Raw genomic sequence first — 20342 nt, 5'->3', positions numbered from 1 at the left:
AATATACTCCTCTGACTTCATCTGGTCTTTCCAAACGCACACACACAGAAAGGGAGAATGCCCTTCCCCAGTCCCCACTAATGGACCTCTGCTGTTCTCTCTATGGCTCTTATCAGGGTTAGCTTAGCTTAGTTAGCTTACATGCTAACGTAGCGTTAATTTCGGTATTTAACGCAACGTGGGCATAAAGGAATGGCGAGGATGCAAAGCATGTTAGATGCATTTGACCCGTTGCAGAAAAAAACAGCAGGGAGTCGGGACTTATTTCGGGTCGCAAAATAGGCACACTCTGGCAGTAGCCCTGCTCTGCTGTAATGTCTACACAGCGTTTCACATGCTACTGCTGTGCTGTTGGGCGGATACGACTCACCACGGGATTTTCAAAATAACCGATCTTTTTACGTTGCATTGTATCGTCCCACCCCTAGGTATGGTGCAAATGAGGTATTAATGTGGTGCAAATGTCTTTAGTAATAGATACATATAAAGTGTGTTAAAGTGTCTAAAGTGAGTGGTAAGGTGAGTGTTTGTTTAAAGTGAGTGTGTACATGTGGATGTGTGGGCAGTGAGTGTAGATGATGGGTTGTTACATAGTGTCATTGTCATTGAGCATCCTGATGGCCTGGGGATAGAAGCTCCTTCTGAGTCTCTCTGTACTAGTGTTGTCACGATACTGGAATTTCGACTTCGATACGATACCTTGAAAAAGTATCGATACTTCGATACCATTTCGATACCAAAAAATAAATAAAAAAATTATATATAATATTTTTCTTTTTTTTTAACACATTTTGCTTTTGTTGCTGGTTGATTCTCCTCAGCTTCTCTCTGGTACTATACGAGAAGATAAATACACTTTTAAAACCCTTTGTTTATCTTTAGATGAGAGAGAGAGAGAGAGAGAGAGAGAGAGAGAGAGAGAGAGAGAGAGAGAGAGAGAGAGAGAGAGAGAGAGAGAGAGAGAGAGAGAGAGAGAGAGAGAGAGAGAGAGAGAGAGAGAGAGGAGAGAGAGAGAGAGAGAGAGAGAGAGAGAGAGAGAGAGAGAGAGAGAGAGAGAGAGAGAGAGAGAGAGAGAGAGAGAGAGAGAGAGATCTCAACAACATTGCTGCTAATTGGACACTTCATGGAGGCGGGGGTAACGTTGTGTCGAGTTCATGCGTGTACTAGTGTAGGATGGGCTCGACCTAATGTTGGAAACAGGGTAGTTGTGTCGAGTTCATGCGTGTACTGGTGTAGTGTGGGTGGGCTCGGCTTGACGTTACTCCGTTTCCATGAAGTAATTAGAAAGGTGGCCAGCTAGCTAGCATAAGCTAACGGAGGAACGACAGCTAACGTTAGCTAATAATAGCTTTGTTTACAAACTGAAGACAGGGCTGCCCGGCTGTGAGGGGGAGGAGGCTGCAGCAGCTTGTGTCTGTTGCCGGTCTCTGAGGAGGAGGAGGAGGCGGAACGGCAAGCGTGCTCTGGCAGCGCGTCTGTCTGTCAACAACTTGCGGGAGCAAGCCAGCTGGTATCGGTACTGCAGAAAGTATCGATACTTCGGGAAATGAGTATCGAAACCATTTTAAATATTCAGTATCGATATGTATCGATATTTTGATATTTTTGACAACACTACTCTGTACTGGCCATGAGGCTCCGGTAGCGCTTGCCTGACCGCAGCAGTTCAAAGAGGCAGTTGTTTGGGTGACTAGAGTCTTTGATTATTATCTTAGCCTTGGCCCTGCAACGCTTGTTATAAACGTCCTGGAGAGTGGGAAGCCCACCTCCAATTTTGCGCTCGGCTGAACGGGCCACTCTCTGAGTCTTTTGATACTATATATCTGTACATATCCCTTACCTACAGTACGCTGCTGGCCAGTATGACATACTGAATGCCGGATACTACCTGTATCACTGTACATTACGAAGACACTTGCGAAAATGTTAGTGAATGAGGTCCAATGTATTCAGTTATCATCTGTCATTCTGTCTCTTTCCTCTTGTCTATCTCTCTCCATCTCTCTCATTCTCTCCCTGTCTCTCTCTCTCCCTCTCTCAGAGATGACACACTGCATATTTCTCACCTGTCAGACAGTGTGAACATTGTCGCCTGCCATCTGGCACAGAAGTTTGAGGGAAAAGTTGATTATTTCAATAGAGCTGGAATTTTCCGTCAGCCTGTGAATGTCTGTGTCTTCATCTCTGTGTCCATGTGTGTCCATTTTAAACTAAGTCTAACTTTCTAACCCTTCAAAATGTAAACACCACCGCTAACATAATCACGTCCCTTACTGAAAACACAAGAGCACATAATAAAATCAAAGCATTGACTGGTGGAATTTGTCCCGTAATGTCTCTCCTCGGTGTGAACACCGTCTCTCTTGGCGGCCTCCCTCTCTGCTTGTTAGCAAAGGAGACGGTAGCAACGGGAGACTCTGTGACATTTGAGGCTTCCTACGAGAGGCTGATCTGTTCACCTTTGGAAGAAACCAGCCACGTAGAGGAACCGTTGCTAATTAGCCCTGTGTGTCTAAAGTCTTGCGACTTGTTAAGACGTCACACACCCAACAAACCCTCAACAAACGTCTCGAAAGCATCATATATATTATAGCTGCATGTGGCCGGTGCAGGCATTCAAGCATTGGGCATACGGGCACTGAAGCATAATCACTATGTCATTGGGCATTATTGTATTATAAATTGGGTATTGGACATTCTGCATTTATGCATGAACTCATTCTATGCCAGTCACGAGAAAACTGGGGTTTTAATCGTTATTTATTTTATTAGCTATATCCATAAATGTTTCATCCATCCAGCCTGATGTTATCATTGAGAATGGGTCTGAGCTTGCAAAATGGCAAATACTGCCGCCTCTACTATCTTTAACTATGAATGTACACAACACTCCAACTTACCATCTTTAGATGATACAATTTGGGGAAAGTAATCTCTGAACAGAGTTATATGGTCCTTTGAGGTACTCAATTTATGTTATGAGTTGTACCTGTTTTTGCCCTGCTTTCACCCCTAATAACAAAACAAAACAAAATAACACGTCTCCAAAAGAAGACAAGCTACTAAAGGACGTCCACGCTGACAAGAGCAGTGACGAAATTGACGTCACGCATACCCATGCGCACCCACAGATGCGGAAACTATAATTTGGCCTTAAGATGTGTACTGTACATTCTACAGTATATAGAACTACTATAGGGCAGCGCATACATTATCTGCGGTCTCCTAATAACACAAGTCATTAGAATAATATAAGCCTACTTGTAACTGAGGGGTACAATTCCCTGACTGTATTGAGAGTATGGTATCATTAAACCACTACTTAGTTATGTACTTTAATTACTGGCCATACAGTACACAGTATATATGGTGAACACCCACACAATAATACGGCTTAACAAAGAAAGTCATATTTAGAAGTATTTATTAGCAGAGCAGCAATAGTAGGTTACAATATTGAGAATTATGAATTGCGCTTATATGGCGAAGAACACTTAAGTAGGTCAAGAGCGTAAGTTGGGTATAATTAATACCACCTGTAGCATAAGAATTATATAAGGCACACTCGTAGTCAGCTGGAGATACTAAGGGGGTTCCCTCCGGTTGTAAGCCAGCAGGGGAGAGGAATTGTCGGGAGCAAAAGTCTGGATCAACGAGGAATAAAGAGACTCCAGATACAGGAGACGGTGCAATAATCCTTTGGTCCGTAGACAAAGCAACAGCTATACTCCGATGAAAGCTAGCCAGCCTCTGGGTCCTAGAGGCGGGCTCGACGGTGCTCCTCACAGGGTAGATCCCACACAGCAGTGGGGTAGACGGTTCTCTGCTCCAGCAGCCACAGTACCAAAGCAATATAATCCAGCCGGAAAAGGCTCTGCATTCGTCGGTGTAGGCTCTCCGGTGTACATATCCACACGGTTCTCGTCTAGGACTCCTCGGATGGCAGCACGAGGTTAGGCCGCCCAGCCTGGATAAGTGCACTAGCTCGGTACGACGAACCGGTGGTAATGCTGGTCACTGTAGAACGGTAGCCGCACGATACACTATACATAATAGACTATTACTTTACAATAGAATAAGTCGAACTCGACGATACAGCGTTAAACTCTGACACTTTAGCTATCAATTCGCACGCGGTTCTCAAGGCTCTATTTAGGGGCAAAAAGGGCCCACTTCACGGCACGTTGTATCGTGGTGAAGGCTTCAACGTTTGGGTCAACTAACTGCTGTATCCACCTGTGCCGTATTTATACGTAAGGTGAATAATCTAGTGCCAACCTCATTTCTGTCTCGTATTACTGCGCAAACCTGGGCATGTTGAGACATGTCTTGGCGGTGGCTTTGAACTCGACATTGGGGGTATGGCCGTTGGCGCCTAGGGGTCGCTGTCCAATAGGAGAACGAATATTATGGTCTGGCCTGTACCTAGGTAAAGGGATATTCCGTGTATATGTACAAAGGATATACAAGGGATATCAGACGATATACAAATATATTATACAATATATCTCAAGTAATAAATATATGTATTCGGTTTAATCTGACCCTTTGTAACACTACTGTTCATTGAATTGAATTAATTCATTTCACACGTAGGCTATACAGTATGCGCGCGTGTGTGCTGCGGCAGGTGGCCAGGAGCACGCAACAAGACGGTATAAATATGGAATATTAATACAGTATATTCCTCTATTTAGCTATAGTGTGCTGTATTATGACAATACATTTGAATCTAATCGTAATTTTGATCAGTTGCAAATCACTTCCGCGCTACCTGTTGAATACGGGGCTCAGCACATATAAACAATAGATCTTATATTTCCAAGGAAATTAAAGAGTGCATAGTTAAGAAGAGAATTGCATTCAGAAACAAGGATCTTGTGGCCATGAGGAATATCCAGAAAGAATTGAATCAGAAACTAAGGGGGGCGAGGAGGAAACAGAACGAGACATTTGAATCCCATTGCTCTTCTATGAACACAAAAACATTTTGGGACTCTATGAAATTTATGACAAATATGGCCCCAGCTAAAAGGTAGTAGAAAAGACTCACGCACATCCAAAGTGTAGTCACGGGTGCTTGACTCAAAAATAGATATACAAAGTTGTGAAAAGAAGTCCGCACACCGTCTTCTGCAGTGTTCCCAAGTTTAATTCAATAACACAATGTTTCGGCCTGTGGCCTTTTTCAAGTGAGAAAGGCCACTGGCCGAAACGTTGTGTTATTGAATTAAACTTGGCAACACTGCAGACGGTGTGCTGACTTCTTTTCACAACTTTGCCCAGCTAAAAGGTCTCTTAGTGGTCTAAATGAGGGTGAGCAGGCCAACGAACTTAATAACTTTTATGCCAGGTTTGAGACTGCTGACTTCTCACAGGAGCAAATAATGGCTCTCCATTAGAAGAACCAATTATAATTGATCCACGTGTGGTTCAGAGACTGTTCTCCAACATCTGCCCCGGGAAGGCCTCTGGACCGGATGGCATCTCTGGCCGCATGCTGAAGTCATGCAGTGAGGAGCTGGCAGAGGCCTGGTGCCCAATCTACCAGAAGTCTCTGGACTCTCACACTGTTCCGTCCACCTGGAAAGACTCTATTATTATCCCTGTTCCTAAGAAAGCTAGCTGCAAGGTAAATAATGACTTTCGACCAGTTGCTTTGACCTCAGTGGTCATGAAGTGTTTAGAGAAAATAATTATCAATCTAGTGAAAACTGATGTCAGCTGTTCTTTGGATCCTTTCAGTTTGCTTATAGGTGTAATACAGGTACTGATGATGCAGCCTCAGCCTTGGTTAATTTTATATCTAAGCACTTAGAGGATCCTACCTCTTATGTCCGACTTTTATTTGTAGATTTTAGTTCAGCTTTTAATACGATACAGCCGCACCTTTTAATTGAGAAGCTGAATGGGCTTAATGTCCACCCTCTCATTATAAAATGGTATCATTCCTTTTTAACTAACCGTACACAGCGGGTCAGTGTTAACGGCACTCTTTCAGAATCTAGAACCCTGACCACTGGAGCTCCCCAGGGTATAGTAAGTTCACCTGTGCTTTTTACCTTATATACAAACGAGTACAGAAGCATCTATCCTAACAACCGCTTCATACAATTTTCTGATGACACTGCCATTTTAGCTCTAATTAAGAATGACAGTGACCTAGCTGACTATTATTTGGAAATCCAGAGGTTTGTAAACTGGTGCGACAATAACTGTCTGGTTTTAAATGTTAAAAAGACTGAGGAGATGGTGTTTGACCCCAGAGGTGTTGGGGACCACATGCCTGTGCTCATCCACACACAGTCCATCTCACAGGTCTCTTCATATAAATATCTTGGGATTTTTGTCGATAACACACTAACCTGGAACACCCATGTAGATAGCCTGTGTAGCAGACTACAACAACGACTGCACTTTCTACGTCGCCTTAGAGTGCATGGTGTAGATAAAAAATGTATGTTACTTTTCTACCAATCTGTATTAGAGAGTCTCATCAGATATGGTATTACAGCTTGGTTTGGTAACCTGTCTGTACAATTAAAGTCCAAACTGGTCCGTCTGATGCAGACTGCATGGAAGATCATAGGGGTGAAAGGTCACCCATCCCTGCAGTCTATTTTTGAACAGGCTACTCTAAGGCAAGCCAATAGAATAGTCTCGGACCCCTCCCATGTCTTACATGCCGAGTATGAGCTACTGCCCTATGGGAGACGGTTTAGAGTTCCACGCTCTAGACTAAATAGGTTTAAAAACTCCTTTATTCCGATCTCAGTTAAACTTTTAAATAGTGCCAGATAAAGGGCAACTATCGAATAACGGATATTTGGTTGTTATATTATCGTGTATACTATAATATTATAATATTAATATTGTATTATTTGTGTATACTATTCTAATGTGGTGTTGCCAGACATCCTGCTGTGCAGGTACTTTACTGTATCTTTTATATTGTGTATCTCCTCTGTTTGGAGTCAGTTGAGTTGTGTCATGTCTTTATGTATGTGTCTGTGGCTGTAGTGGGTGTAAGCCCAAGAAAAATGTCCCAGCTGATGGGACAATAAAGTGACTCTTGACTATTGTCTTGACATGCAATGCTTGTTTTGCACACGGCCCTCGCCTTATAATGAGCTGGAGGGGCGTGTCTGTATGCAAACTCAGGTGAACGAGAACGCGCTCCCAGTTTGTTAAATGAGTGACATACGTTCATTCAGGGGTTCGCAGCTGCAATCATTTGGCAAGTGAAGACAACCTCTCCATGCGTCGATGAATCCGTACGCTTTGTCTTACAAACTTCCAAGGAGGTTGTGTTAGGAGAAAACGTAATGGAACACTTGTGTGACTGGGAGACTTGTGTGTCTGGGAGACTTGTGTGACTGGGAGACTTGTGTGTCTGGGAGACTTGTGTGTCTGGGAGACTTGTGTGACTGGGAGACTTGTGTGACTGGGAGACTCGTGTGACTGGGAGACTCGTGTGACTTGTGTGACTGGGAGACGTGGTAAATACACAGGTCAATCATAACATGTTTACAGGAATGTTTTGGAGTTGTATTTTGATTGTATTTCGTGACTGTAGGGAACTCAGGTAAATGTATGACCCACTTTCAGTGATGAAGCTAAGCTAGGCTAATGGTCCATGCGTTCCCTAAGCCTAATGCATGCAGAGAGACAAAAAAGGTATGTATCTTCTTGTCTAACTCCAGGGAAGATGTTAAATAAGCTAATTTCCCAAAATGTTGGAGTGTACCTTTAAGACAATGTTGGTGAATGAGGTCCATTGATTGCAGACAGACATGTAACACATGAAGCACCACCTGCATGCTGCCGCAGTGTCTGACAATATATTGTTGGATGATGATGTATCTATGATGTAATCAGTGTTCATTTTGTCAGCTATTTTTAGTTTTAGTCTGTCATGTCTCAAATGCTCTTTTTTGTTTTCATCATATTTAGTCACCTTTATCTATTTTTCGTTTAGTCAAGTTTTAGTCAACTACAGGTCTGAGCATTTTTGTTTTAGTCTTTTTTGTTTAGTCTCGATTTAGTCTTTTTTGACGCTCGCCACTCAGTTACAGCCTCATAAGTTGGCGTGAGCTTTTTCTAAACAAAAACAAGCTAACGTTAGTGCTAGCTGGTTAGACTTCACCCACGGAACTATGTGTTGGGGATAAGGGTTCCGCACGGACAATATTGTTTGTTACTTTCTTGTCTGCAAACGAGTTCCCGTTAGCTAGCAAGTAAACAGTGTTGAAGTTTATGTTGAATAAACGTTTAGCATTGTCTTTCGACACCCCGCCTCCGACTCCTATTCTTCGGTGCTACACTATGGCCTTGTCCAGACGAAGATGGATCCGATCTTTTTCGTTTTCATTTCGTTTTCATTTAAAAAAAAAAGTTATGTAAAAACAAAATCGTCTCGAGAAATAAGTGCATGCCACAAATGTACAAAATAAAAGTCTTTCCTGTTTTAGACGTCGCTCTTTATTTTGAAACCCCCCTACCGGAAGTGTTATCGTTGTTTTCGCTAGCGTAACAACTTGTGTTGTCCAGTTCTGTGCTTTTGAGCTAACGCTAGTGAATGAATATGTTTTTCAATGTGTATATAATGTATATTGGTGGGTGACAGCATCTACTCAGACGGATCTATAGCAGCGTTTCCGTTAGAACATATTCGTGCTGGTCTGGGTGTCCTGCAAGATTTCTATCCCCGGACATATTCGAGAAATTCCGGTCAGAGTTTTAAACAGCAGTCTGTTATAATCACATTTTTATGAGCTAACGAATTCCGTTATATTGGACATTTGTATTAATTACATCAAGCGAAGAATGAGAAATTGATTTGCAGAATCAAATTACTATCTCTCGCCTCCCAAGTTAGTGCGATACGCTAATCCAGCATCAAGCTCCCGCCCCGCAGGCTCGCGCTGCAGCAGCTGTCACACGCACCCCCAAATGAATCTCGAGTCGACATCGCTTCACCTCGTTGTATCAGACATGTCACACATATCATAATGTCACACACACAGCAAACTGTAGTTGATCATCACATTGCCTCGTTTGCTAGCTCGTCGCCACATGCAGAGAGGACGAGCCACATGCTCGTAACGCATTTGTTGATTTCATTATAGCCTACATTTAGTTATAATCAATAATATGCATTACTATGTGACACGGCAGTCAACCAACAGTTGCATATGATTAAAAAATGTCAACACTCACTCACCCCGTCTCTCGTTGTGCCTATCCGTTTTGTACCTGCGAGAACAGCGGGTCGTCTGGTTGGTTCGACTTTGATAGATCCCCATTGGAACAGGTGGACGTCTGCGAGGCTTGCAACGGTATAGCAGCAGACTCGGGATGCTCTTTGTGGTTCAATCAATAAAGTGTACTTTGTGTACGTTCAATCAATGTTATCTCTCGTACATCATAGAGGCTAGACTACTAGACTATAATGTCGCACCTCAGCCAGGAGAATTAAACTTTCCACTCGGCCATCTCGGCCATCTCTCTCTCTCGCTCGTATACCTGTTTGTCGTTATGGTGGCCAGGCAGGCTCAAAAAAAGAAAGAAAAAAATATTCACATCCGAGCGGCGACATCCGCGCTTTATCAGAGTGAAGCAACAATGAAACAAATGTAATGATTGTTTCGTTCATCGCATAGGCTATTTAATTTTAGCCTATTTTAATACAATTCAAATAATAAAATTGTGCTTAGAGGAATTATTTTCACCGGACATTATGACCGGAGAGATTTAAATATTCGGACTTCAACATATTTTGCCGGTCAAATACCGGTAATTACCGGCTAACGGAAACGCTGATCTATAGATCTTAAAAGTAGCCGGCAGCCAGTGTGTGTCTCCACGGTAGCAAGCAGGGTGTGTGAATGCCATGGTTGTCAGCAGGTTTGTAACAAAAACAATCGAGATAAGCACTGAGAGCAGGCAGGTTTGGTCAGAGAGAGAGCTATGGGGAGAGTTTGACATCGATAGAACCATGCTAAAGGTGAAGAGCAGTTGCCATGGCAGCGTGTCACGTAGTAACAAGAAAAGGGGGCAGGCCCCCGTTGCTAGGGAGAAGACGTTATGATGTGAGTTTCTTCCGGGATAAGTTAGTTTTAAGACACGAAGCAGACGCGTTGACAGAGACTTTGAAACTATCCCCCCCTCGCGGGGGGGGGGGAGGGGGGGAGGAATGGAGTGCCACGACATCACTGGCTTCGGCTGACAGGGAAGGCCTTTGGACAGCTAGGCCGCATGACCACCGAGCGGGGTGACAGGAGAGAGATCGTTAGAATAATGAATTTAGTTCCTTCTAAGGCTTTTCAAGGACAATACAGGACTGTTTTCCATCTGGTACATAGGCTTTTTTATGGAATAAACAACGTTTTTCCAAGAAAGGTACCACGTTTGCCAGTGTCTAATAATATTTTTGTATCTACTTTTTTGCCCTCCTTTTTCTGTAATTTTTTAAAGATTTATTTTTTTTGGCGTTTTATCGCTTTATTGCTACTGGGCAGTCCAGTAGAGAGAGACAGAGGAGGAATGGGAGACAGAGTGGGGGGAAGACATTCGGCAAATAACGACGGGTTCGGCCGTGTCGCGGCTGAGCTATGTGGTTCGCCACTCCCATTCCAATTTTCCTCCGATACATGTGGAGGCAGCCAGTCACATCTTTTCACCTGCCAGCACGGACTCTCATCGGCGAGGTGTAACGTGTGGAAGGATCACACTACCCTCGCTATTTCCTGTCTTTTGCTGTGCAGGCGCCCTGACCGACCTGTAGGAGTCGCTGTCCACAATGCCAGATTACCACCCTTCGACTTCCCTCCCCACTGACTATGCCAATCGAGTCAGTATGACGGCCGGCCCAAGCCGGAGGCAACACTGACACCCGGAGTCGAGACCGGAGTCTCTTGCGTTGGTGACGAGCGCAATGTCCACTGCGCCACCCAGCCGCCCCCCAGTGTCGAATTCTTATGATTACGGATTGCATTAACACATTGAGTGCCAACAACGAGATTAGTCGTGTTAACTCGCCATGCGTTGAGTGCCAATGACGTTTTTGCTTTTATTAGCAATATCCATACATTTTTCATCCATCCAGCCTGACCTTATCATTGGGAATGGGTCTGAGCTCGAAAAGGGCAAATACCGCCGTCTATCGTCTCCCGGATGGTATGGCACATCATTGGATTGAATTGGGTGGGCATGTGCATCAGAAAAAATTTCCGGTCCGGGGTTTTCCCTTTCTCAGCCATCGCAGCGTGTCTGTGTCTGTGTGTGTGTGTGTGTTTGTGTGTGTGTATGACGTTAGCGCTGACCAGGTCATGGATAATATATTTTTCAGCCCGCTTCTCTAGTACATATACTATCGATAATCGAGTGTTTATTTGAAAACTATTCATAAATCAGCCGAAAAATGACAACGTGTTTTGTGTATTCCACTAAAGAGCTATTATCGCGGAATTTCTCTGGAATTACTAGAACTCTCCAAAACTATACTCGTATTCAAAAGCGAGGGGTGTTTTAGACCCATAGCCATAATTTAAGATATAGTTTAAGCCTTCGCAAATTTCTCCGACCTCCCATTGACTTCCTTACTGGCACTCTAGCCCATATATGGTCAAAGGGCCGTGGCACTCAATGTGTTAAGGGGGATACAAGATACAAGAGTTTTATTTGTCACGGCATACAGGTATACAGTGAAATGCGGGGGGTCTTGCCCGCAACGATGTGCATAATACAATAGTAATAATATATAATAAGAATCCATCAATAGAGCGACATTGTGCAATAAACAAGTAAACAAAGTAGGGCATATCGGTATCTGTACATGAGTTATTTACCGAGCATGGTAGGACATGCTATGTCCTGTGGTAGTGCAGTACACTGTTAGCTACGGATGAGGCACTGGGTCTTTATGTACACTGCTATACAATGCTATATTATACAATCTCAAGTTATACTATACTATTCTTAAAGTGACCTTTCCTTCTGTAAAGTGTCCATAAGTGTGAGCGTGTGCAGCATGAGTGTGTGTGTGCTCATGTTAAAGTGGCTGCTAGTGTGTGAGCGTGTACTAGGGCTGACCCCTATTAATCGATTAGTCGACTAATCGGTCGAAAGGAGCCGTAGTCGACTGGCCAACCTCTTAGTCGAATATAATAAAAAAATATATATTAATTTTATTTGATTTATTTATATTTTTTTATCATTCTTTCCAATAGAAAAGAGGCCTAGAAGCGTGGCTAACGCTAATGGCACGCATACCAGAGGCTAACTGCTTACGAAAACAGAGGCACCGAAAGAGGATTTCAGCCATGAACACACTAGACTAGACAAATATCAAGATGTATCCATCAGTGGACCAATTGCATGCTTTTGCAGAGGACAAGAAGCCTTCAGTCGACTCCTTCAGACATTAAGCACCCCCCACAGCCCAAATGGAATGATACAAAATAAAAAAAAATATATGTATATATTTAAAAAATATTAAAAATATTATACTTTTTTTTTGTCGACCAAACTAACTAACGGCAAATTTTGGCCAATCATAGTCGACCATCCAAATCCTTAGTCGGGGACAGCCCTAGTGCATACGATTAAATACTTCGACGGATACAACCGAAATCGTCTTCGTCTCGACATGGCCTATGTTATTATTGATGCTGACGTTATTAGGTGGAGTTGCGTGCCCTCTTGGGGTTTTGTTTTGGGGAAGAGTGGGGCGCACGCCTGTGACGGGTCCATTGTTGTGTTGTGGAAAGAGGAAGAAGGTGAATAAAACCGTTATGTTGATGATCAGATATCAATTCTCCCGTGATTTAATTTTACTATAGTTTGAAAGTATAGGCAGACTATTCCTCGGTTACACCGAGACCCTGTTGCCCCGCCATTGTTCCATTAAACCCATGTCGTGTGCAGTTACTGCTATCTAGAATGCTGGCTAAGAACAAATAATGCGGGTGAGGAAATTAATCAAAGCGCTTGCGCTGCACACATAGGAAACAAATTCTGCACTAATAATAACCTGAATTATTCTAAAAGTTATAAAGATTTTATTTCGTAAACTACATTTTGTGTCATCGTTTTTAGTCAACGACATTGCATGAATCATTTAGTCACGTTAGTGTCACATGATCTCTCTAATGTGACGATGTAATGCTATGAGGTCATAGGTAAATCACATTCAGCACTTACTTTGATCTCAGCCCAACCTTAACAAAATCATATACAGTGTCAGTATTGATAGATACATGTATTGATGTAGGGTTATAAACACCCCCACAGCACAATACCAGTCTAATAAGATATAGAATTATAAACACCCACAGAGCATAATACCAGTCTAATAAGATATAGAATTATAAACACCCACAGAGCACAATACCAGTCTAATAAGATATAGTGTTATAAACACCCACATAGGATAATACCAGTCTAATAAGATATAGGGTTATAAACACCCACATAGGATAATACCAGTCTAATAAGATATAGGGTTATAAACACTAGGGATGTGGACATTTCTCGATTCTAAGATGCATCGCGATGCGGACGTTGACGATTCAGCATCGATGCAGTGACCGAACATAATCGATTATTAAATTATTTTATTTTAAAGTGGTTTGGGATTTGCTCCACAACTATAAAGCGCCCCCCAAAAAAAATCAAATATGTTATTATTATTATTATTATTATTATTATTATTATTATTATTATTATTATTATTATTATTATTATTATTATTATTATTATTATTATTATTATTATTATTATTATTATTATTATTATTATTATTATTATTATTGTATTATTAAAGCTAGTGCTCTGGTCATGTATCCACACAACTCATAGAAAAGTCAGGCATCAGGCTATTCTAAAAGTATTGATACTAATACTGATACTTAAAACGCTACAATGTGGCATTCCTCAAGGAAGTTGCCTTGGACCATTATTATATTCAATATTTGTAAATGATATGCCACAAAGTTTAAGAAATGCAAGCAGTTCCATTTATGCAGATGACACTACAATATATGCTTCGGCAAGCAATGCCAAAGACCTCAGCAGTCTTCTTCAAAGCGAGTTAATGCAGATTTCTGAATGGGTCACGGTAAATAAGCTGAAACTAAATGCATCCAAAACAAAATGTCTAATTATTTGTTCAAAGCATGCTCAGAGAGAGAATCACAGATTAAATATTTCTTTGCAGGGTGCAGATATTGAGCAAGTTAAGGAGGCCAGATTGCTTGGAGTTATAATAGATGAAACACTCTCTTGGTCAACTCACATTAACAATATTGTAACAAAAATGAGCAGAAGTATTTCAATTATTAGACGGAATGCCTATTTTTTAACAGACACAGCTACCAAGCAAGACATACAATCACTAGTTTTGTCACATCTGGACTACTGTCCAGCAATCTGGTCAAATGCATCCAAACAAGATTTAAATAAAATACAGCTTACTCAAAATAGAGCTGCAAGACTTGCATTGCATAGCTCAATTAGAAACAGTGTTGAGAAAATGCACAAGGAACTGTCATGGATGAGAGTCAATGAGAGACTAGTGTGTAGTCTTATTTTGTTTATGAGAAATATTTATACTTTGCATAAACCTGTGTGCCTCTTTTTGCAGCTGGTGCTTATTAGTGATGGTCATGGCTATGGCACTAGACAAGCCTTGAAGGGTCGGTTCGCCCTGCCGAGACCCAGAACTGAAGCCTTAAAGAAAACTGTAATGTACAGGGCAATGTCCTACTGGAATAGACTTCCACAATATTTGGTTTCAATTACCAGTAAGGTGGGATTCAAGAGGAGACTACGAGTGGCTGTAATGCAGAAAGAGGTTGATTTTGGTTAGGTCTAATCTGTGTCTAATGAATGGGTTCTTGTGTTGGGTTATGTGTTGTTTTGGAATGTGTTTGTCTAGTGGTTATGAGTATTAGAGTATGAGTGTATGGAATGTTGTGCTGTTTTTGAGCACATTTTAGTTTGCTCTGAGATGTCTTTGTTGTTTTATTGATATTTGTTGTTTTATTGATATTTGTTATTGTTGTCTTTGTTGTCTTTGTTGTTTTATTGATATTTGTTGTTTTATTGATATTTGTTTTTGTTCTATATTAGAAAATTTGGCATACATATTTGGTTGTATGTCTGATTTTAATTGGTTTAATGTTCTATAATTGTTTGTATATTTTATTGGTGTTTTATTGATATTTGTTTTGTTTTTATGTTGTTTATTGATTATTCTTGTTTAATTTTATATGTTTGGATCCAGACCCCAGGAAGAATAGTCGCTGCTGAGGCAGTGACTAATGGGGATCTGAAATAAAGAAATAAAGAAATACTAATAAAAAAGAGTATTTAACTGTTTTTAACAGCTGGGTATCGAGATACCTTTCTAGTATCTGTATCATGCAACACTAGTAAAGACATTTATTTTGACATTCTGATTTAAGAACTTTCTAAATAAAAGTAAATGTATCTGACTGCTTGTATTAATTGATGAAAAAGTAGTGCAGTAATATAGATTATAAAATTGAGGATGTTATTGAGCTGCATCGAGATGCATCGTAGAATCGAATCGAATCGTGGACAGCTGAATCGTAATCGAATCGCGAGGCCAGTGAAGATTCACAGCTCTAATAAACACCCACAGAGCACAATACCAGTCTAATAGGATATAGGGTTATAAACACCCACAGAGCATAATACCAGTCTAATAAGATATAGGGTTATAAACACCCACAGAGCATAATACCAGTCTAAGAAGGAGTCATGATTAGTCATTGCATTCATTAATAGTCAGTGGGGGGTAAGCTAACCATCTCTAATTGACATTACTTCATCATCACTGTCTTATTTAAATCCTATTTGTTGTGTCTGGTTTGAAGCACACCGCAGCAGATGTGCCACTTGGCAGAAGATTATTTGGTCTAGTTTTGATTGCACAACGATGTAGACACGCAATTAGCAAAACATGGACAGGCAGTGGGAATCTTCCAATAAAGCTGTGTTTGTTGTCTCTCCCCCCACCAAGCTCCACAGTCAGGATCAACAGGCCCACAGCAACCCCCCACCCCACCCGGAGGCGACCAGCAGACCGGCGGCGTCACCCCCCCATCCACTGACGAGGTGGTAGAGCCATGGAAAACACACAAGGACAAACATGAGCGGCAGAGCAAGGAGGATGAGCCACCACAAGACAAACAGAAGAGAGCTGGAGAGGAGGAGGAGGAGGAGGAGGGGGGCGAGGAGGAGAGGCACGAAAGCAAACAATCACCGGGAGAAGGAGGCTCTGCCCCCGCTGATCACACACACGGTAATCCCACGTATAATCTCATATCATATATACAGGGAAATTGCTCCGCCGGTATATTCTGTCACCTGCTGCCACAGTACAGTTTAATATCATCAGGAAAATATAGCCCTTTCCATCTGGGGCCTCAGAAGAGCGCTATATCCAGAATGTACCGGTACATCATTATTAAAAAGGGATGCACAGCTGCCAATAATAATAATAATAAACTTTATTTGTTACTACTAGCTACTAGTAACGTGTATTTCATCACAGTAGCCTCCCGGTGTTTAATAAACACTTCTAGCCAGGACATATAAGACATATATGTATCATGTTTCTTTTTTTTGTTGGCTGGGTTTGCATGCGGATTAAGGGAGATGTCAATCTGTTGTCGACGGTGGTAGTACATTTAGCTGTAAAAGCCCGATCAAGCTCAATAGCTTCTGTAACACGAACGCAACTACTCTGTACATGCCATTGTTGTTGTGAGTTTGCACATGCGGGTTAAGGGAGAGGTGGGCTATCGCGTCAACGGTTCAGGAAAAGACTCGTATTGCTTGTAAAGACGGCCACGCAAGGGGAGCGTCTTCAGAATTGCACACTCTGAGAGCCGGTCTCAGAAAGTAGCGTCTTCAGGCTGCCAGAACGCAGTTCCGTATGGATGAAAGGTGCATACGATCAAATACTTTGACTGATGTGACCGAAATCGGTTTAGTCTGGACATGGCCTAAGAGCACACTTCCTGCCATACTCTATTGGTGTGCAAGTAAATGTGGCCATTGCGATGGAGTAGACAGTTCCGGACTGTATCATATTCACTCCTGGATGTGAGAAAAGTCACAATGACTTCTCAGCAACCTGGTGAGACCATGGTGGTGTTAATTCATGATGAGACCATGAATTAACACCCTCACATTGCTTTCAAACAGCTGGCAGATTAGCCACACGCACGCACACACACACACGCACGCACGCACGCAAATAATTAAACACTCTTCTCTGCATTCCCATCCATAGGAAAGAACCCCACATGATGGACTAACTTACTTCAATTATATCTTTATTCCATTTGTTTCACATAGAAAAAGACTGTAATGGGAAATCTCTATGGACTAAACGATGAGCCGTTTACAAATCATTCTGAGTCATTATTAATAATAGAAAAGTTTATTAACAATAAGAAGAACGTTTATTTCAACGTGGCCACGTATGAAAGGGCAGTCAACAGCCAGAGACAGTATATGTTAACCCACTAGCGTCTGGCCGAAGACTGACCCCGAGCCTTGGTCAGACATACAATTAAATACATGACATGACGTAGAAGAAAACAAAATGGCTGGTTAGAGAAATTAATAATACGACTATGTTATGGCTATAGCCTGGAAGGAAAACAGCTCCGTCTAACAGTTCCCATAACCTTGAGTTATGGCTCTGAAGAAACACAATCCCGTGACCTATAGTCTGGGCCTTTATAATAGAATACTCATTGTAACTGTCTATGTGGCTTATGGCCTATATGGCAAAACATAGTTTAATACACAAGGATATTCTGAAAGTCAACAGAAATGGCTCCCATCTACAGGAGTTAATAACAACATTGTTTTGGCTGGCCGGGGAGGACAGAGGACTATTGTGTGTGTCTTTTAAAGAGACACACACACATTACGCTGATCTCAGTGTAACAGTCTGTAAAATGATAAAACAACACAGATCCATAATGACATGATAATATATTCCACGACAAGACGAAGATCATCTGGCGAGAATGTGTCATCAGGTTGGTTTCTAGGGGTGGGAATCACCAGTTTCATTATGATATGATATTGATTCTTTGGACAACGATATGATATCAGCTGAGTAACAATGTTCATCAAAGTGTTGAGTGCTACAGTGTAGGTTAGTATATTAGGACAAGTGCATGACAGTAAGGTTAGTTAGGGTTAGATTTTGAGTCTATTGTTAGTATATTAGAAAGAGTGCATGACAGTAGAGAAGGTTAGTGTTTTTTTCTTTTTCTTTTTTATTGTCAACTATCCATTTTTTTTTTTTTTTTTACCTTTTTCCCCCCATTTTTCGGTGATTTTTCTCCCATCCCAATTTCCTCTCGTGCCAATACTCCCTCCCCTGTCCTGATCGTTGCTCGCATGTGCCCCCCACTGGCCGGTTGTAGGGAGGGGCACATGCCACTTCTTTTCACCTGCCAGCGCGGACTCTCATTGGCGAGGTGTGGGAGGCTCACACTGCCCCCGCCATCTCCTGTCTTTGCTGTGCAGGCGCCCTGACCGACCTGTAGGAGTCGCTGTTTACAACAACCAGATTACCACCCATCGACTTCCACCCCCTAACTCTGCCAATTGAGTTAGTATGACGGCCGGCCCAAGCCGGAGGCAGCACTGACAGCCCGATTCGAGACCGGTGCCTCTTGCGTTGGTGACGAGCGCAATGTCCGCTGCACAACCCAGCCGCCTTATCCAGTTAGTTTTTATAGTGTTACATTAGTTTTATAGTTAACGCTTTGCTACTTAAAATCATTGACCGTAGAGAGAGGGACAGAGAGAGGGAGAGAGGCTCACCCCCCCCCCCCCCCCCCTTTCCTCACTAATGGAACTCCGCTGTTTTCTCTGTGCCTCTGAGCAGGGTTAGATTAGCGTTCGCAGGAATGGCGAAGATGCAAAGCATGTTAGATGCATTGGACCCGTTGCGGGGGGGAAAAGCAGGGACTTATTTTGCGTTGCAAAATGCGACCAAAGAGGCGCACTACTGTTGTTGGGCGTATAGCCATCCTGCTAACCTGACTCTTGTCAGATGGTTTGTTTTCACATCTTGCGTGATGATCTTGCGCAAATCCAGCTGCCGGAGCTGCGCTTGGGCGTAATGAGACTCGCCACGGGATTTTCGAAATAAGATTATCGATATGAACCAATCTTTTTACGCTGCATCGATCCTATTGGATCATTGATAATTAGATCGGTATATCGATATGGATCAATGTATCGTCCTACCCCTATTGTTTTCTGGGTTAGAAAGCAACCGATGATATAGGAGACACACACATACGTAGCTGAGACGCACATATATATACACATCTGAGATATACACTCACATAGGGGGCAGAGGCACACATGGATACGAAACACACACAAGAGATAGGAGTACAGTCACATACCAGGAAGATGCACACACACACATATGAGGCATGTACACATGCTTACGTGATACACGTACCCACATACATGTGTCGGAGACATGCGTGCATGCATGTTATCATGCACAACTGCATATGTCTGGGGCGCTTTCTCTCACATGCAATATGGAGAAGGGTGGCATCCCGATAGAGGATGCAGCACATACCTGCTCGAAGGTAGTTCGGTCTACATGCAAGGTATATATATCAGGAATGTATACGCATAATGTATAGTATAGTATGTTTCTTTTTTCGTAAGTCTTTTTTTATTTTCCATGTCAGTTATTAATGTATTTGTATGAGTCCTTTACATGTTTTGTATGTTCTTACAAAAAAGAAAAAGGCAAATCCTGGAAATTGAATATGATGATGTGGAAAGAGATGTTTGGAATGTTGGAGAGATTTGTGCAAAAAATAAAAATATAACAAAAAAAAAAAAAAAAAGCAACCGATGAGTGCTCTTTTATCTTTTATTATGTGAAACAAATGGAATAAAGTAATAATCATCACTGAAGTAAGTTAGTCCACTGTGTGTGGTTCTTTCCTGTGGATGGGAATGTGGTGTGTGGTTGAATCCCGAGAAGAAGGTTTAATTAATCTTGCTCTGACCAGCATTGTGTATGAGCTTCTCTAATAAACACACACATACACCTTCATTCAAACAGACTCACATACACACATTTGGAAAGACCGGGCCATGCTCTCTCTCTCTCTCTCTCTCTCTCTCTCTCTCTCTCTCTCTCTCTCTCTCTCTCACTCTCACTCTCACTCTCTCACTCTCACTCTCACTCTCACTCTCTCTCTCACTCTATCTGACTCTGTCTCTCTCTCTCTGACTCTCTCTCTCTG

The 20342-nt window shown here is 42.1% G+C and overlaps 1 protein-coding gene across 1 annotated transcript in view; it reads left to right on the top strand.

The window, feature by feature from the left end:
• The window catches only part of zranb3 (zinc finger, RAN-binding domain containing 3), a 202725-nt gene that overhangs the window by 98783 nt on the left and 83600 nt on the right, over positions 1-20342 (top strand). Inside the window, exons 15-17 of the mRNA XM_084315238.1 lie at positions 2391-2479; positions 5438-5632; positions 16057-16330. Coding sequence (XP_084171364.1) covers positions 2391-2479; positions 5438-5632; positions 16057-16330 — 558 coding nt within the window. The remainder of the gene's footprint in view (positions 1-2390; positions 2480-5437; positions 5633-16056; positions 16331-20342) is intronic.

This window comes from Notolepis coatsorum (assembly GCF_963971535.1).
Source record: "Notolepis coatsorum genome assembly, chromosome: 1".
In the NCBI taxonomy this organism is placed as follows: Eukaryota; Metazoa; Chordata; class Actinopteri; order Aulopiformes; family Paralepididae; genus Notolepis; species Notolepis coatsorum.
Note: the sequence above shows the minus strand (reverse complement) of the source record. Positions and strands in the feature narration are given on the sequence as shown.